The 19,139-nt window shown below is 41.4% G+C and overlaps 1 protein-coding gene across 3 annotated transcripts in view; it reads left to right on the forward strand.

Moving 5' to 3' along the window:
* Positions 1–622: 622 nt before the first annotated feature.
* rgs3a (regulator of G protein signaling 3a) overlaps positions 623–19,139 on the forward strand; it is a 152,467-nt gene continuing 133,950 nt past the window's right edge. For 2 of the 3 annotated variants that reach the window (XM_042723062.1, XM_042723064.1), the window contains exons 1-2: positions 623–774; positions 3,840–3,907. In XM_042723062.1, the coding sequence (XP_042578996.1) occupies positions 3,893–3,907 (15 nt within the window). In that variant the 5' untranslated portion in view covers positions 623–774; positions 3,840–3,892. The remainder of the gene's footprint in view (positions 775–3,839; positions 3,908–19,139) is intronic. The other variant, XM_042723063.1, reaches the window with a different exon arrangement.

The raw sequence follows: 19,139 nt of genomic DNA on the forward strand, positions 1-19,139 counted from the left end.
TCATTATAACACATGAAAACTCTGCTCAGTCACCATGGTCTTTGTGCAAAGGTCCCACTTTTTTGATCACACAGAAAATAACTAAACAAAACAAACACAAAAAATCTCTAGCTACAAATAGCTACGAATACATTAAAAATATCTGTATTAAACATACTCAAAAAGTCTGCAAGCCTAATTACTTAATGCAAGCCTAAAGTAATTTGGGTTGCACTTTATTTTACAGTGTGTGCACTTACAGTGTACATAACTAAGAAAGTACTTGGTAATATAAGGTAACTACATGGTTAAGGTTATATTTTGGGGTAGATTCAGGGTTAGTACCAGTTATTACCCAGCTATAGTAATTACTATGATAAATACATACAGCAAAATGACTGTAAAAATAAAAGTGCTAGCTTAATTTTGAATAACAAATGAAAAATGAAATAAAACCTAACTAAGCACATAACAAACAAACTCCTCTGGAAGAAGATGTAGGCAGGACTAAGCACAGACTCAACGAGTCTGCTGGGTGAGTGGAGGATTAAAATTGGTTATATGGGGAGCGAGAGAGGATGGATGGAGGGAGGGAGGGGGCTGGACAAGCCACACATATCATTGAGAATCATACACACACTGTGGCATTTACTCAGAATTTAGAGTCAGCAGCGCCCTGCTCCTGGAGTCTGATAACATTTTTGCTCACTTTAATGTTGAAACTGAGTTTGAGGGAATAATTTCCACACTCTCAACATCTGTCTGAACATCAGTGTGTGTGTCAGCAGTGACTAGGTGAGTGATCTCTTGTTCTGTCTTTGATGTGTGTTTAATGAGTGTGTTACATTAGTCATTGATGGAGCACAGCCTTTCTATTCTTTTTGAGTCTCAAAGATGTTTGGTGAGGTTTAAGCTTGCTTTTGTGGAAGCTTGTCTTTGTCATGGTGCTGTCATTTACAAACTGCATCTTCTATACATTTTATTCAGCGTCTGTTTCTAAATTTTCTTTGTGGCTGGGGACGAGATAACATAACTCATCAACTCTTGATGTCAGTATGTCAGTGACTTCTAACTGCCTGAATAGATTAACATGAAGATCTGAATCATTAATAAGCATCTGTCCCTCTCTGGGTCACTAATTTTCTCTTTTGCTCTGATTTGTCACTGTCAAATTTTCAAGTTGCCTAAGCATTTTTAAATTGTTGATACCCTTCACACAAAAGTGGGCCAAGCTGCTCTTTAATGCATTTTTTAGTGTGGGTAGATTGCATAATGTTTTCACACAGGCAGTGTATGTAGTTTTGCCTACATAGCCTTCAGGATAATAAAACCTGACGTTTAACATTGTAAGAACCAACAAACATTTCCAACCGTAAAAAAAATATAAATAAATATACTAAATATCTTTTTTTAAACAGTTTTTGTGAGGGTTCAGGCCTGTTCACACCAAGATAAATGTTCATCACTGTAATTTGTCGAGATAAACATGTTCATTTGGATTGCCACCTGTTAATGTAAAACAAAAAGGACTGAAGAGCTGTTTCAAACTCACAGCCTGTTCAGCCTGTCTGCAGATTTATTTTTTTATTTTTTTATTTTTTTATTTTTTTATTTTTTTCATTCATCTGACCAAACAAATGCATCCTGGAATCGAAAATAATTTTTCATCTTTGTGTGCACAGGTCAGAGTTATGGGATCGATGTTGCATGGCAGTATCTCTCTACCCAAGCCTCGAAATACCAGCAATGCAAAACAGTAGTGTAACGTGTAACTGTAATGCATTGTAAATAAAATGAACTCTTGCAGTTCAGACTCCACATCTGCACTAGTTATGCATGTCCTAGATTTTGTATCTTCAAATGAAAAGCTAACATGGTGCTTCAACTCCACTGAATGTCAAATATGTGAAGTAAAAATGCCTCAGGCACAATGAGCTGTATGAGCAGTCTGTGGAAGGTCCTGCAATAGTGTAAACCAGACTTAAATTAACATTAGAAATAAATTGCACACTGAGCAACTCCCATGATGGCTCTGAATTCAGTTTTGAAACTACCCTCTGCCCTAATGTGTGTACCATCCACCCTAAATAGTTTGTGAGGTTAGAGTAGGTTTGTCCCAAAGCATAGTATGTTGAAAGGAGCCAAATGCTAAAAGTCCCCAGATGGTCAGGTATTTCTGGAAAGTTTTCGAAGTGACCCACGACTGACAACTAAATGTGCTACTTGTTTTCCTCCAATATGGTAGGAATAATTGTTTGAGGTAAATTTTATGACATAAAATGTGGAGTGTGTATACAAGGATGAGAAACATCAAAAGTGACTGATTTACCGCAACAGAAGCATGACATTGCAATATCAAAATTTGCTGAATCACTCAAAATTATATATATATATATAGATTTTGGTCAATAAGACACCAGAACACAAAAAATCTAGTTACACATTATAATTAACCAACAATAAGACACCAGAACACAAAAAATCTAGTGCTGCATGCTTATTGACCAACCTCAACTTCAGGTGTTTGGAAAATCAAGGGTTACATGTTAGACGTACTGGCAGATTCACTGGCCTTTTACTGGCTTTTATTAGCCAGATCATTCCTACCAATAACATAATTGCCATGGACCAATGCCAGTTTTTGAGCAAACATTTCTATTTCAAACTCGAAACAAACTCCAAGTGAACATTGTTTTGGCCTGATTTTTTTCCCCCAAAATTACATCACACCAGTTTGTTTTTGATATTTAAAAGCCAATAAATGGACAAAACACAGGCATTATAAGTAAACACACAAACAACATCCATAAGTCACAATGTTTGAAGTAATATACTTCAAAGGGTGTCTACAATAGGCACACAGCTTACCTCAGAAAATTCCCTCTCCTAGAATACTGATACTAGTTCCTAGAATAAAGGTAAGACAAGACCTGTTAATATCAGTGCCTGGAGTTAAGGCATGAAAAGTATAATTACTTCTCTGACAAGCTCTGAAAATGACAAGATATTCTCTCTGCCAAAGACTCAGTTGAGATGGTGATATTCAGTTCTATGCTATGTTGTGAGCACAGAGAGGATGGGGAGATGTCTGCCAGTTTTCATGAAGGTCTCTTGAGTGTCTCAGGGGACCTAAAATTAGAGCTGGAGAGGCCTCTGTCTGAACAGGAGTGTCTTACTGCTCTGCCTTTTATAAAACAAGGAAAAAAAGAATTGTTGTTGTAATTAATTATAACAAAGCTACTCATGATTTGGAAACATTTTAAATACAGTGATGATGTATGTTTTGTACTGTTGTGTGTTTTTTTGGGGGTTTTGAGGTTACATTTTTTTCAAAGTGATTTACAAATGCAGAGAAGTTTTTCTTACAAGCCAGCAATATTTACAGTATACAAAATTCCAAGTATGGATTAGTTAAGTAATTGCAGAAAAGGTGCATCTTCTGCTGTTTCAGGTGTGATTGTGGTTGGCAGCTCATTCTAGCATTTGACAGTGAAGCTTTTGGAAAGTCACTTTGTGCCTCTGCCACTATTTTAATAACTGTTTATGCCTTTTTAACCGAAATATAACAGCAACCATTTGAATGCTTAGATTGTTAGATGGGCCAGGCTGCTCTATCCACAGCAATAAGCAGGAGTCTATTAATGATAGAGTTAGAAGTTGAGGGAACATTTTGTAATTTGTTTCTTTGCTTAGGGGAAGAAGAACAGAAGGGGGGGGGGGGGGGGGGTTGAGGGGGTGATGTGGATGAAAAGACCTTCAAGCGAGGAACTCAAAATTTCCACCTACGCAGATTTTCAAGTTTTCTGTAGCATGTGTGGAGACAGACAAAGCCCATGACTCATTTGTTTATATCTCCTCAGAAGCTGCTACAGCAAACCATGCTGCTGTCTCCAACTCTGCTAACCCTGAGAATATGCAATGCTTAACGGTGAGTAACAACTTTCCCTGAAAGCTTTTTTTCTGTTGTGTGTGGCTTATTGTCTAAAAGTGACCCTAGAATGTTTTGTCATTATTATTATTAATTTTTTTGTCTGATGATGTTAAGAGCTCATTATTTTAAATTTGTTGATAGCCACCATTCTTCAGATTTGTATGTTAAGTGTTCTGTACCAAAACCTTGTAAAATTATATCTCAGATAACATTGCTTTGTTTCTTTAGAAACAAAGATACAGTGGCATAGTTGACTTCATGTCAGTTAAAACTCTCCGGTTACTGATGTAATCTCGGTTCCCTGAGATAAGGGAAAGAGCGTTGTGTGAAGACACTAAGGGGCAAAACTCCTGTTTTACTCTGTACTGAAGCCTTATTTGTTCATGTCTGTGTAGCTGCACAAACCAATGGTCATTTGACTGAAGCGACAGTCATTGATTCACATGCAACTTATAGCACAGCAAGTGACGCAATGCTCGTCCTTACCAAAAAGTAGTGATACTTCAAGTTTATTTGACGCAAGTATACTTAAGTAAAGTTCAAGTATATTTTGACTTTTTGTAAGAACGATACAGTCAAGTATACTTAAATTGTCATTATAAGTATATATCTTAGTACATAAAGCCCATTTCTTAAAATAAGTACACTAATAGCACACTTGAATAAACCATTTCTTTTTCGTAAGGGAGGACAACATTTTTTAGCCACCAGAAACACCAAAAACAAACCCACACCAAACAAACACACGCAATCATTTGACTGAAGCGACAGTCATTGATTCACATGCAACTTATAGCACAGCAAGTGACGCAACGCCCTTCCATTAACATAAACAAAACACACTTCACGTCAGTAATCGGATCTAATCATGCCGTTCTATGAACAGGTACAGGACATCTTGCTCGGCAAGCCCAGTCTCAGAGCACTAATAAGGACCCTTAAGAACATGAGCACATTGTGCCCCAAGCTAGTGGCTGAGAAGCACTAATATAACCATCTTCGCCCAAGGGGGAAGAGTGATACATTAAACTGAAAGAACTCGCGCCTGTAAAGCAGGGATGTCTAAGTTATAGAATCTGGCAAATGTGGATAAACAGCTGGCAGCAGCACAGATCTGACCAATAGAAATTCCGCTGGACCACACCCAGGAGGAGGCCATCCCTCTTGTGGAATGGGCCCTGACACCTATAGGGTATTGCAAGCCTTCTGAGGCGTAAGCCAAGGCTATTGCATCAACGATCCAGCGAGAAAGTCGCTGCTTTGTGGCCAGCAGTCCTTTATGGCAGCCTCCAAAGCAAACAAAAAGCTGCTCTGAGTGTCTAAACAGGCTAGAAGGCTCTAAGTATTCTCTCAGAGCCCTTACTGGACAGAGCATGTTCGGACCCTGCTCACCATCTGCAATAGGAAGCGCCAGTAGGGAGATCACCTGAGCTCTGAACGGAGTTGAGAGCACTTTAGGAACATAACCATGTCTTGGTTTTAGAATGACTTTACAATCAGTAGGCCCAAGCTCAAGGCATGTGGCACTGATTGACAGCACTTGCAAGTCACCCACTCACTTAACCAATGCCAAGGAAAGGAGGAGGGCCATTTTAAGAGATAAGGGGTGAAAATCGGCAGAACTGAGCGGCTCGAAGGGGGGCCCTCTTAGGGACCGCAGGACTATAGACAAGTCCCAAGATGGCACAGTCTGAGGGTGAGGAGGATTCAGCCTCTGTGCACCCTTCAAGAACTTAAAGATCAGGTTGTTCCTGCCAATCGATTGGCCAGCTTCGACAGAATGGTTCACTGCGATAGCTGCCACATACATTTTGAGCGTGGAGGGGGCGCGCCCCTTATCCAGCAGGTCTTGCAAAAAGGCTAGCATAAAGGCCTACCTTGCCTCTGGACAGCATGTCTGCGCCAAGGTTCAATCTGCCCAGCACATGGAAGGCGAGGCCATTGAGCCATCCTGTAAAGAGTGTGTGACCTGAGACAGCCTTGGTGATAGATGTAAGCCACCACTGTCATGCTGTCTGTCCCAACCAAGATGTGGTGCCCATTTAAGGTGGGAAGGAATGTTTTCAGGGCTAAGAAAACCACCAACATCTCTAGGCAGTTGATATGCAGGCATTGCTCTGGGGCTGACCAGGAGCTGAATGCCAGATTGCCCTCCAACAGGGCGCCTCAACCCGAGTTGGAAGCTTCTGTTGTGACTACCTTTCCTTCTGGAGATCAGGCCTAATCTCGTTCCTGTTTGGAACAGCAAGAGGTTGTCCAGGGGGCCACAGCCTTGATACAGCGGTGGTCTACCCTGACAGGAAGCCACCCCAGGCACCAAGCGTGGGGTGGAACACAGGCTTTGAGCCAAAACTGAAGGGTTGCATGTGAAGCAGGCTAAGAGGAAGTTTATGTAAAGCAGGCCAGAGGAATTACAGAGGCACACAATTAAATCAGTGGCCTGAGACGACCTCTCACCATAAGGCAGAGCAACTTCTGAAAAACCTTCAGGGGGTGTGTCGTCCCCGGTTTGAGGGACGCTGCCAAACGATACAATAAATACAAAGATACAAATAGATACAGCAGTATTCTTGTTCTTTGAATCTATAAAAGGGGTTAGGGTTCCATGTTAGGTTAAATCCCCCCCAAAAAATCAATGGATCATAACCCCTTTCTCAGCTCGAGCCATTCTCAGAAAAATTACACATACACAACACAGACCCAGGCCGCTTCCATGATTCGGCGGTAATTGATTGACATTGGTGTTTTACCTTAGACCCAGAGAGACCTGAGTAGAATGTCTCCTAAGCCGCCTGAGCAGGTTTAGACAAGAATGTCTCCTAAGCAATTGAGGCTAAAGTTAACAGTCTCTCAGAGATTGGCTTGTCACCCCTCAGAAGAGAGGGGCGGGGTGAGCAGAGCTCATTAGCATTTAAAGGGACATGCACCCATTTAAAAAAAAGCCGGGATCTACTTTTCTTTTCTTGCCTGTACCAAAAACAGTGAATGTTTACGTGCATATCTCTGTGAACAGGACAGGCAAACCTGTTTTACATTATTATATATTATCAGGGTAAATTATATATTTTTTTGTCATTTACTATCACAGGGCCAGACGTTCCCCACCCCTGTTATAGACTTTTCATTAAGACCATGGGCCGGATCAAACTGTCTCGCGGGCCACATACGGCCCGGAGGCCAGACGTTCCCCACCCCTGTTATAGACTTTTCATTAAGACCTTAAATAATCATATCAACTTGTGGAAAATGGGCATCTGAGGACCCCTTTAAAGTTTACATACAGTACATGCCATATGTATGTTTTAACCTTAACAGTGGTTCTCAAATCAACTCCTCACATACCATAGCTCTGCACATTTTGTTTGTATCACTTATCACTTCAGACATTTGTTCTATTTGACTGTGAGTGCTCTGCAATGTGGACATCACATTATATTCCACCATGATCCCAGTTTGAAGGGAGCGTATATTTTCCATTCAAAAGGCATTAAAGTGTGCAAGACGTGAATTTAATTTATTTACAGAGGTATATTATGTCACACTTCATACTTCTCTAGTAAGTTTTGTCTGTGTGTGAAGATGCTGCAGGCCGTGGTGTAGGTAAATCCATGAATAAATGTTCCGAAGTAAAGCAAACTTCAACGGATTTCCTATGCTCAGTGAGTAGACAGCAAAGAACACTGTGTACTAGGGACCATGTCAGTTGGAACACTGTTCATGCATGGAGCTGGTTATCTGAATCAGGAGTGTTAAAGGGGTCATATGATGCGATTTCAAGTTTTCCTTTCTCTTTGGAGTGTTACAAGCTCATGGTGCATAAAGAAGAACTGTAAAGTTGCAAAGACTAAAATCTCAAACCCAAAGGGATATTCTTTATAAAAATTAAGAATCATCCACGCCCTCCTAAAATGCCTCGTTTAAACATGTCCCCACATGTCTACGTCATGACGTGGGAAGATTTGCATAACGCCGCCCAAATGTTCACGCAAAGAAAGAAGGAGTAACCTTTTATTCTAGCTGTTGCCGCCGGTGCCATGTGGTGGAGACGCTGTTTCATTGTGAAAGCAAAAATACTTTGATTGGCCTTCCAAAACAGGACACAACTAGAAAACAGTGGTTAAGTTGTATTAACAACACTGTCCCAGAACAGTTGAACCCAAATATTCAGATGTGTGCAGCACATTTTATAGAGGACAGTTTGTAAGTACATTTACATAGGTAAAGGATTTGCCACTGAAGATTCAAACGCGAGTTTTGAGCAGTGTAGAGTAGCGGTTCTCAGTTCCAGTCCTCACGTCCCCTGCTCTGCACATTTTGTATGTTTCTCTTATGGCTTATGGATTCCAGTTCGAAGCAAACATATATGTTCCATTCAAAGTGCATTGAAATGTACGAGACGTTAGTTTAAATTGTATTTATTTACAGAGATATATGATGTCACACTTGTCAGTGTGTGAAGACATTGCACAGCGCAAATCTATGAGTGAATGTTCCGAAGTGATACAACAGATTTCCCCTCTTCAGGGAGTAGGGAGCAATGAACACTGTGTAGGGACCATGTCAGTGGGAACACAGTTCATGCACGGAGCTCACTTCTAATGAGCTGATTATCTGAATCAGTTCTGTTAACAAAGGGAGACATGCAAAATATGCAGAGCCTGTATACTCGAGGACTGGAATTGAGAACCGCTGGTGTAGAGTAGCGCTTGTTGTTTGTCGTTTCACCTATTAAAATTTCAGACATGGTTTTATGTTTACGCAGCGCGATGCAACGCAACATGTAAAAACAGTATAAGTTATTATAATCCGTAATTGTGTCCCCACTGGATGCAACAAATGCCTCGTTTGTAATGGGTTTTATTTTTGACTTGTAGTGCCGGTGTTCTGACTGGAACACGCATCACAATAGGGCAAGGGGCGTAACATTTCCGTCACACACTTGAGGCATTCGGCCAATCACAACGCACTGGATAGCTGGCCAATCAGAGCACACCTCGCTTTTCAGACCGATGAGCTTTTGTAAAAAACAACGCATTTCAGAAAGGCAGGGCATAGAGGAATACAGTAATGTACAGTATATGGAAATTAATGTGTTTTTTGAACCTTAAACTGCATAAACACATTTTATTACACCAAATACACAAAATAATGTTCTTTTTAGAAACATCATATGACCCCTTTAAACAAGGGAGGCATGCAAAATATACAAAACAGTGGTATGTGAGTACAGGAACTGAGAGCCACTGCTTTAGCAGATCATTCTCTTGTACAAACCTGTCACTCTCGGTTGTATAATTTAAAACATATACCTCACCTCAAATGAAAGTTCTGTCATTTACCCTAATTTACTCACCAGCATGCTTTTCCAAATTAAGTTTCTTTCTTTTATCTTTTCTTTTTTTGAAACAGAAATGGCTATATTCACACTGGTCTTTTTAGACTATGAAATGTACAGTACAGTGAAAAGTGGCATTCAAGCTACAAAAGAACAAAATGCACCATAAAGGAGGTCCATGACTTGTACATTATATGTTTTCTGGAGCCATGGAGTAGCTTTGAGGGAGGAAGTGGTTGGGTCAGATAAGCTGTTCTTGGATCTGTCTAATTGCTTAATATATTTAAGTTAGAACATGTCTCAGAGTAGATTTTTAAGAGGGTTTAAAGAGGAGATAATGACAGTGGAGGAGGTGCTGCTGCTGCCTGACATGGGTCAATACATGCTCTTGTTGCACTGAGCTGAGTCATAAAGTAAGAGCACAACTAGAAAACATTGATAAACACTGCAATACTGCGCTGCTGAGCCGGTTGTGGGGGGTGAGTACCAGTCTTCAATGCTTTGACAAGAGGGCATGAGATTTTGATTGGGTTACATAGTGTGTCTGGAAAAGGCCTGCCAGCTTGTCCATGTACAGTTTCCTATCTGAATTTAATTGCCATAAGTTTAAATGTTTTTAAAATATTTAACAGATTCTACATTTGTATTCAATTGAAGCAAGTAATTAAAGTGCTAACTAATAAACCAAATATTATTTATTATTATTATTATATTAAGTGTCAATCCCAATGTAGAAAAACAACATTTGTAATTGTTATTTACAAACGGAGTAAATTTCAGAAGTAAAATCTACTTAATTTACCTGTGTTCCAGCATGTGCTCCAGCATGCATAATATGGTTGCATTTTTTACCATTTGCTCATTTTATTTGTCATGTTATTACTGCTTTCAAATTTAGAAACTCTTTTAGGACATTTTTGGAGTTATGCTCAAAAGGACCAATTCACCAGTCCATTAATCGTTACAATATTTTGTGACTATATATATTGAGGTATGTGTGTGTCACTCAGTCTCGAGTTTACAAAATATATACTATACTATGTAGTGTCTCACAGATTATACAACATGCAGTACATTTACAGTAGCTTTTCACCAGGGCTGTGTCGGCCAATGTAACAACAACCTAGCTACAAATAAAATGCAAACTAGCTAAAGTTATATCATTAAGGGAACAGTTAATCCAAAAAGGCACCATTTACTCACCCTCATGTTGTTCCAGACCTTGTTCTATGAATTTCTTTCTCCTGCTGAACACAGAAAAGATATTCTAAAGAATGTGGGTAGCCAGACAGCTAATAGTAGCCTTTGACATCCATAATTATTTTCCCCATATACTATGAAATTCAATGGCAACTATCAACTTTTACAGGTTTGGAATGACATGAGGGTAAGTAAATGATGCCTTTAACTTACCATACATTGTTGGTGTAGTTTGTCTGATTTAGAGGGAGATAAAAGGCCAGTTGATTGAGCAGCAGAAAGAATGAGTTCCCGTAGGCTTTGTTTGTAGTCTTTGTTTCTTTTCCCAGCATCTTTGTGGTTTTGTGCATATGTTGAATAACAGCATCGCATACTCCTGACTATTCTTGTCCTGGTGTATGTAAGATGATTTCATTTGGCAGTTGTCCTGATGAACTCTGTTGTTGAGAAGACACCTCAAGTGTATTTGATTCAGTGCTTGAGAGTGCTTGAATCTTGAATCATTAATGCCAGGTGGTGTTTACTCTGAAAACCCTGCATGTCGGCCAACATAACTACTGAAAACAAAGGGTTCACCTTTCCCTTTTTTCACCACAGGTTTTTGAAAGACAGGCCTGAGTGAATCTCTTGCAGCACTTCTTTTCTGAACTTGAATGAAATTTTCACTTTAGTGCCCCATAACACACAATCCTGTTTCATTGATAATTTATCTTGCATAAGCCCTTTTCGGATAGTAATTTTTTTCTCACAGAGACATGAGCTATTTTCAATATTTACAGGGGTTAGTCTATGATTTTATTGCCATCCGAATCAAGAATGTCAGTGCTTATCTCCTACCACCTGCATAAAAAATCCCAGACGATTTACCTACTGTTTTTTGACAAACATCAAGGTTGTGTGGTAATTTATTTGCAGTCCGAATCCACATCTGTGAGTTTAAAATTCAATGTTTAAATCCTTTTTGACCACTGCATTGCACTGTATGGTAACTGTTGAGCTTCGCTGTAAGTTGCATGGATTTTAGATGTAAACTTGTTATTTATAAGAACTATATTTCATTAACCGCTCCTCCACAGTGAACTATTTTCATTAACCGCTCCTCCACAGCGAAGAAAAAAAAAGAAAGAAAAGCATGTAAACATTACAAAACATTGCAATGCAAATATTACGTACAATTATATTGCCTACATTAAAAATATAAACCAAACAGTTTTATGCTTACCTGTAAATAAGAGGTTGCATTAACTTATTAACTGACCATGTGAGCAGTGCATTCCTGGGTTCATAAAATCACAGAACTCGTTCCTACACTATGAATAAATTGTCATCCAAATGTATGAGTTTTATCACTGAGGTGCCATGTAAATTGGTTTTTAGAGACGTCCACATGAGAAACAATTACTATCTGAATTGGGCTGTAGAATAATACACTTTCTCTGGCAACTTATTCTGCCAAGTTTCCACAATATTTACAAAAAAGCTATTGGTCTTTTATTGTTACCTGGGCAGGCTGTCTAGATTAAGAGCAACCTCTTTTATATTGGAAATACAGAATAATGTGTAAATTAGCTGATATTTCTTCAGTTCTTGATCTGTGATCTCAGGCAAAGGAATACTGTACATGACAAGCCATCTGCTTTTCCATAGTAATCAGTACTTGCGGTAGATTATGTAATCAAGTCATTTATGCTTGCCAAACAATATCAGTAGGGGTCTATGACCCCAGTTTAAACTGATCTATATCTGTCCCAGAAATATTTGGATTCTCAATGCTTCTTTCTTGATTCATGAATACAGGTGAGGATCATTGTGAACTAATGCTTTGTCAATGGTCAACATTTCTTTGCATTTGTGGAAAACACTTTATTCTAGCTTCAGGCAGCTTGCTCTTTTGGCAATTTGTAACTTGATGGAAACATTGAACTTAGGTATGGTACAATGTCCATAATTGTTATCTAAACCAAGAAAATTTTCTTGACATTTAAAGGAGCTTGCATGTTAGCTACGATGCTCTGCAGGGTTACTAAGTATGCATAACACAATTAATATTCATGCATACACAAAATGCAGTTTATCCTTTCAGAAACATCAAGAGGGAGCACAAGAAGCAAAACACATTGGTCTCAAGCTGAAATATTATTTATCTAGACACTTACAAAACTGTAAAAGGCGATGGAACGGAGAAAGCTCTCTGCATATCAGAGTGTGTTCTCTCTGTTGACTTTGAATGGAAAGCAAGTCGCACTGTGAAATTTACTTTGTGTATGCATTAGGAACTAGAGAGATTTTGTTCTGATGGTATTATTTTCAGTTTTTTATTTCACTATTTTGGGAGAAACCTGGATGCAGAGATGGTCTGCTAAGTTGAAATTTTGCATGTGCAGCAGATGGGCAGGGACAATAACTTTTCATCAAGAATCAGCAACTCCTTCCCCCCAAGCAATAGCCAATGGCCACGTCCAGAAGCTTAGGTAGCTGTCTTGTTACCCTAACAGGCAATAACTTAACAGGTAGTGCACATGAAAACCCAGTATGCTAGAGGAGAAGGCTTAATCCAAAACCTTCACTCTCTCTGCTCCTCTCTAACTAACTTCCAAACTTGCTAGTAAATCTCAGAAGTACAAATACAAAAACAAGAATCTCTAGCAGGCTGAGGGGTCTGCTGGCCCTCTCTTCTGCAGGCTTTTGGCTGGCTTCTTCCTCTCTGGCATTTTCTTTTCTTATCTGAAAAGCTCATTGAGACTTTTCTTTTTAGCCCGTTCTCTTTAAATTGGCCCTGGCTCACTCTGCTCAACAAGGGACAAGGTAAAAGGATCTGACAGCCCTGGCTCATCACTTGTGGAGGAGTGTCTCTGAACTGAAGCCTCAGCCATACGGGTGAACCAGGGTCATGATGCAGACTGATGAAGACTTTTCTTGAGGAGCAGCAGTGAATGCAGTTAGGCCTGAAGGTTTAAAAACACATGGATAATTTAACTTTAATTTAACTTAAGAAACATGCTTCAATGCTTTCGTGAGAAAATGCAAAGTTTCTTGGGGAATGCAATAGCATTGAAATATGATTTTTCTTTTCTTTTCATCATGTCCCCTTAGGGGCTCTCTTTGCTTTACATCCTGTATAACCACACTTTAAATGGTGCGATCAAAGTAATAAAGAAAACAGAAAGTATAAGGCCATAGCCATGATTTGGATTTCCAATAATTAACATTCTAGTGGTGACTTATATGATTAAATACTCATTGGGAGACTTAAAATCCAAATAAAATCATAGTGATATTAATGATGTTGGTATTTTGTCGGCATCACTTTCAAATTCAGGCCATGCCCTTCAAAAACAAGGTCTATGGTTCACCCTGAGTAACAAAGCAGTGCTTGATCACTCTTTCTGACAGTATTCAAAGTTTAAAGTGCTTCTTCATGGAGGGCTAACAGGAGACATTCCCTCTTCTCTAATCCCAATTTTTAATTGAAGAGAAAATACCTTCTGAATTCTCAATAGAGGTGAAGTGATGGATTGAAAAGACTTCAATGCCCATTTAATGGCCCTCTGAGAGCAGTGTTCTATGTGCTTTTCATGGCCTTACCCTCCTCAGCTTTTTGTTGTAATGTGCAGCTTTAAAATGAACTGTGCCCAAACATAGGCTATGAACCCATCAGGGTTGCTAGGGTTACAGTGCCCTGCAGTTGCAGAAGTTTATCTTTCTGTGTTTTTTTTTTTATTTTTATTTTTTTAAATCTACATTTTAAATGTTTATAAGTCATCTGATTCTTTGAAAATATGGTAGGTTGGCACAGAGTGAGGGTGGGAGCAGACTTTCAAAACAAACATTTGTATTTGTATTTTTTTTTTATCTTTGCAATCAATTGGAAAATATGTGATGCTGCAGTAAATTATTTTTTTCTTAATTTCATTTATTCTGGATTACTGAATCAAGTGCTCCATGTGATCAGTGGGGAAAATATCTGGTTTTATTGAGACACAGAAAATTAGTTTGTAACACTTTAGATTAGGGACAAATTCTCACTATTAACTAGCTGCTTAGTAGCATGAATATTATGGGCATATTGGCTGTTTATTAGTACTTAAGCACATATTAATTAATGCGTGACCATATTTTAGATCCCTTAAAGGGGCAGTCACACTGCACTTTTCATTCCATTGACTTCCATTCATACGCATGAGAATGCGTCAGACTGGAAACGCAAGCTCATGTGAAAAATTTTGCAAGTTTGGTTAACTCTGACCTGCAAATTCGCATCATGTGAAGACGTGTGACCAGTAGAAGATTGATACGTCACTGCGTGACCTCTCTGTACAGAAATTCAAAAATGGAGGAAGCGCTAATTGTAACCGTAGCACAGCGTAGCATCTTTAAAAGATTATAAAAATCAAATAAAAATAGCTGCATGGTTCGTGGTGTGAGTGGAAACAGGAATACACGGTACATTTGAATGAGGACACATTTTATCATTTTTATTTTTGTGATGTGCTTGTACTGTGTCTTTTGTGATGGCGTCGAAAGCGTCTTATATTGTTCTCTCTCTCTCTCTCTGTCTCAAAAGAAACAGTACAAGCACATCGGAATCCATGTTGTGATAACTGAGGGGAAACCTTGGTGCCTGATGTTTTATCCTGCTCCCCCCCATATTCGCAGCGGTGTCCGAAAAAATTTCACACGTTCAAAGTCTAATGTGACACCCCTTAAGGCGGACGTACACTGTGTGATTTTTGCTGTCATACGAGCTCGCAGCCGATTTTTTTCTCTCGGGAGAAAATCACAGATGCTCGCATGGTCGCGGCTCGTATCATGTGAGAAGAATTACAGGCCGATCCGAGCAGTGACGGCGCTACACTGGGGCTGGGGTGGGGGCTATAGCCCCATCAGAATTTTTAATAGCCCCGCTTTAACCCCATTTATTTAACTCTGACGTCATCAATATCATTTATTTTCTTAACACCCCCATATATTGGTCTTGCCCCCCCCCCATAGCACCGATAGAAAAAAAATTCTGTGTTTTTTTGCAAATTTGATTTATTCTTAAAGGGGTCATATGATGTTGCTAAAAAGAACATTATTTGGTGTAAAGAAATATGTTTATATGGTTTAAGGTAAAAAAAAACATTATTTTCCACATACTGTACATTATTGTTTCTCCTCTATGCCCTGCTTTTCTGAAACGCTTCGTTTTTTACAAAGTTCATCGGTCTGAAAACTGAGGTGTGCTCTGATTGGCCAGCTATCCAGTGCGTTGTGATTGGGTGATTGCCTTAAGCGTGTGATGGATATGTTACACCCCTTGCCATACTGTGATGCGTGTCCCGGTCAGAACACCGGCGCCACAAGAAAAAAACAATAAAACCCATTACGTTAGATGTTCCCTTTCAGTCAGTCACTTTCGACGTCACATAGGTGACAGATGAACTGGGATCCCTACCAAAGCGCCATGGGTGCTGCCCCTTCCAGTGCTCTGTGTGAGCCGCATCCCTATTTGGTGTAGGCTGGGGCTCGGAACAAGTAGTTCCACTCACCATTGTCAAAGCACTACCTCACGGTCGCGTCCAAGGAAATGCCACCGGAAAAGGGGGAAGACAGCCGGCGTCCTTGTCAGACTCAGACGTCGTCCCCTCCGACCTCCTCTCCAAACCATTTTGCTGGCTAACGTTCAGTCACTGGACAACAAACTCTGTGAACTGCGGGCAAGTATCTCATACCAACGAGAAACAAGGGACTGCTGCATTATTTGCCTCACAGAAACCTGGATGTCTGCAGTGGTTCCAGACTCAGCCATCGAGCTTACGGGGTTTTCCATGCACTGCTCGGACAGAATGAAAGAGCTCACAGGGAAAAGCAGAGGTGGGGGCGTTTGTTTCTTTATCAACAACTCGTGGTGTGATGAAAGGAACCTACACTCTATTAAATCCTTCTGCTTCCCTGATCTGGAATTTCATATGCGTCTGTGTCGACCATTCTGGCTACCGAGGGAATTTACAGCGGTCATAATCACAGCTGTTTACATTCCCCCTCAAGCCAACACAGACCAAGCACTCAAGGAACTGTATGGAAATATAAGTGAGCAGGAAACTGCGTACCCAGATGCGGCATTTATTGTTATGGGGGACTTTAACAAAGCCAACTTCAGAACAATAGCTCTAAAATATTTTTAACAAATCACCATCAACACGCACTGGACCACTGCTACTCACCTTTCCGGGACGCCTACAAATCTCTTCCCCGCCCACCTTTCAGCAAATCGGATCACTCTTCCTTTCTGCTCCTGCCTGCTTATAGGCAGAAGCTGAAACAGGAAGCACCCGCCTTCAGGACAATTCAATGCTGGTCGGACCAATCAGACGCTATACTACAGGACTGTTTTGATCACGTGGACTAGGACATGTTCCGGACACAATTGATGATGACATAGAGGCGTACTCAGAAACTGTAACGTGTTTTGGATGAGCTTAATAACTTTTATGCTCGTTTCGAGGCTCACAGCACCGCCCACACAGAGAGTGCTCCCGCAGCTGCTGCAGAAGAGGTGAGTGAACTCTCCATCTCTGTCGCGGATGTAACCCTATCCTTCCAAAGGGTGAATATCTGCAAGGCTGCGGGTCCTGATGGCATCCCAGGCCGTGTGCTCCGAGCATGCGCATTCCAACTAGCCAGGATTTTCACAGACATTTTCAACCCCTCCCTCTCTCTGGCTGTGGTTCCCTCAAGCTTAAAAAAATCCACTATTGTGCCCATACCAAAGAAAAATAAAATCACATGCTTGAATGACTGGAGGCCCGTTGCTCTTATACCCATCTTCAGCAAGTGTTTTGAGAGACTCGTGAGAGACTACATCTGCTCTGTGCTGCCTGCCTCACTGGATCCGCTACAATTTGCATATATCGTAGCAACTTTTCTACAGACGATGCTATTGCTTTCACCCTACACACTGCTCTCTCCCATGTGGAAAATAAGAACACCTATATTGGAAGGCTGTTTGTTGACTACAGCACAGCATTTAACACCATAGTGCCCAGCCCGCAGCTCAGTCAGTGAGGCGCCACGAGCTCACAACCTGAATGGGAAGGGCACACCCTGTGCCTGATAAGCCAGGGTGATGGCATCCACAATCCAGTGGGCCATCCTCTGCTTAGAGACAGCATTCCTCTTCTGCCGGCCTCCGTAACAGACAAAGAGCTGGTCTGAGGTCCTAAAGCTTTGTGTCCGGTGTACATAGCATCTCAATGCTCGGATGGGACAAGAGCAAAGCCAGGGCTAGGTCTGCCTCCTCTGGGGGCAGCGCTTGCTGGGGCCTCAGGATTACCTGGGAGTCAGCCGGCCCAAACTCTAGACACGAATCGTCAACTGAAAATACGTGCAGGTCAGCTACCCTCTTGATGGAGGCCAGTGCAAGCAGGAGCAGAGTTTTCAACGAAAGAAACTTTAGCTCAACTGAATGCAAAGGCTCGAATGGGCCTTGCTGTAGTGATTTTAGCACTAGAGTCAGGTCCCAAGAGGGTATAGAGGGGGGCCGGGAAGGATTTAACCTCCTGGCCCCTCTAAGGAACCTGATGACAAGGTCATGCTTACCTAAAGACTTCCCATTCACGGTGTCACTGTACGCAGCAATAGCAGCAACCTGGACCTTGAGGGTGGAGGGAGACAGCCTTCACCCCAGCCCTTGCTGCAGAAAGGAAAGCACGACCACAATCGGGCATCTCCGGGAGTCTTCTCGGTGAGAAGGACACCACTCGACGAACAGGTTCCACTTCAGGGTGTAAGCATGTGAACAGCACAAAGTGACCTCAGAACCTTCCGACTCCAAAGCAGGAGGTGGCGGGCGAGTTGCGACATGCGACAGGAGTGCAGACTACCTTGTTGGTTGATGTACACAACGGTCACTGTGTTGTCCATTCGGACCAGCATGTGCTTGCCTCGTAAGCACCCTTTGAGATAGTGTAAGGCAATCTGCACTGCTAACAACACTAGGCAATTGATGTGCCAATGCAGCTGTGGGCCCTTCCAAACCCCTGAAACTGCATGCCCATTGTACGTAGCCCCACAGCCAGTGGTTGAGGCATCCATGTGAACCACAACATGTCTGGAGATCTGTTCTAGGGGCACCCCTGCCCGGAGGAATGTAAGATCTGACCACGGGCTGAAGGTTTGGCGACAGGCTGGTGTAACTTGGACCCTGTGAGTGCCGTGATTCCACTCCCACGTCGGGACTCGGCCATAAAGCCAGTGCTGGAGTGGTTTCATATGTAACAGGCCGAGCGGTGTAAGTGCCATATGCCCCAGGATCCTCTGAAAAAGTTTCAGTGGGATCGCTGTCCTGCCCGAGAAACCGATCAGCTAGCCTTGAGGGCTCGGGACGTGGTGGAGGTTTCCACTTGAGCCCTACCCTCTCGGTGGCCCGGGAAAGCATAGCTGTCATCTCCGGATCTGATTCAGGCTTTACCACCATCCTGGACGGTGGCAGCGCGGCCAAATCTTCATCGAACAGCTCAGTGTGTTTGATGCCCAGACACGTGAGGCAGCGATCATGACCATCACCCGGCATCCTTATAAGGACGATCCAACGTATTTACAAAGATGCACCCGTGAAAGAGAAATTTCACGGGTGAAATTTCTCTTTAGGAGATGCTCTTTTAGTTCTGAGGCGCACAGGCGACTTGGCCGCTTGCTACATGACAGGGGGTA

This window comes from Cyprinus carpio, chromosome B5, assembly GCF_018340385.1.
Source record: "Cyprinus carpio isolate SPL01 chromosome B5, ASM1834038v1, whole genome shotgun sequence".
NCBI lineage: Eukaryota > Metazoa > Chordata > Actinopteri > Cypriniformes > Cyprinidae > Cyprinus > Cyprinus carpio.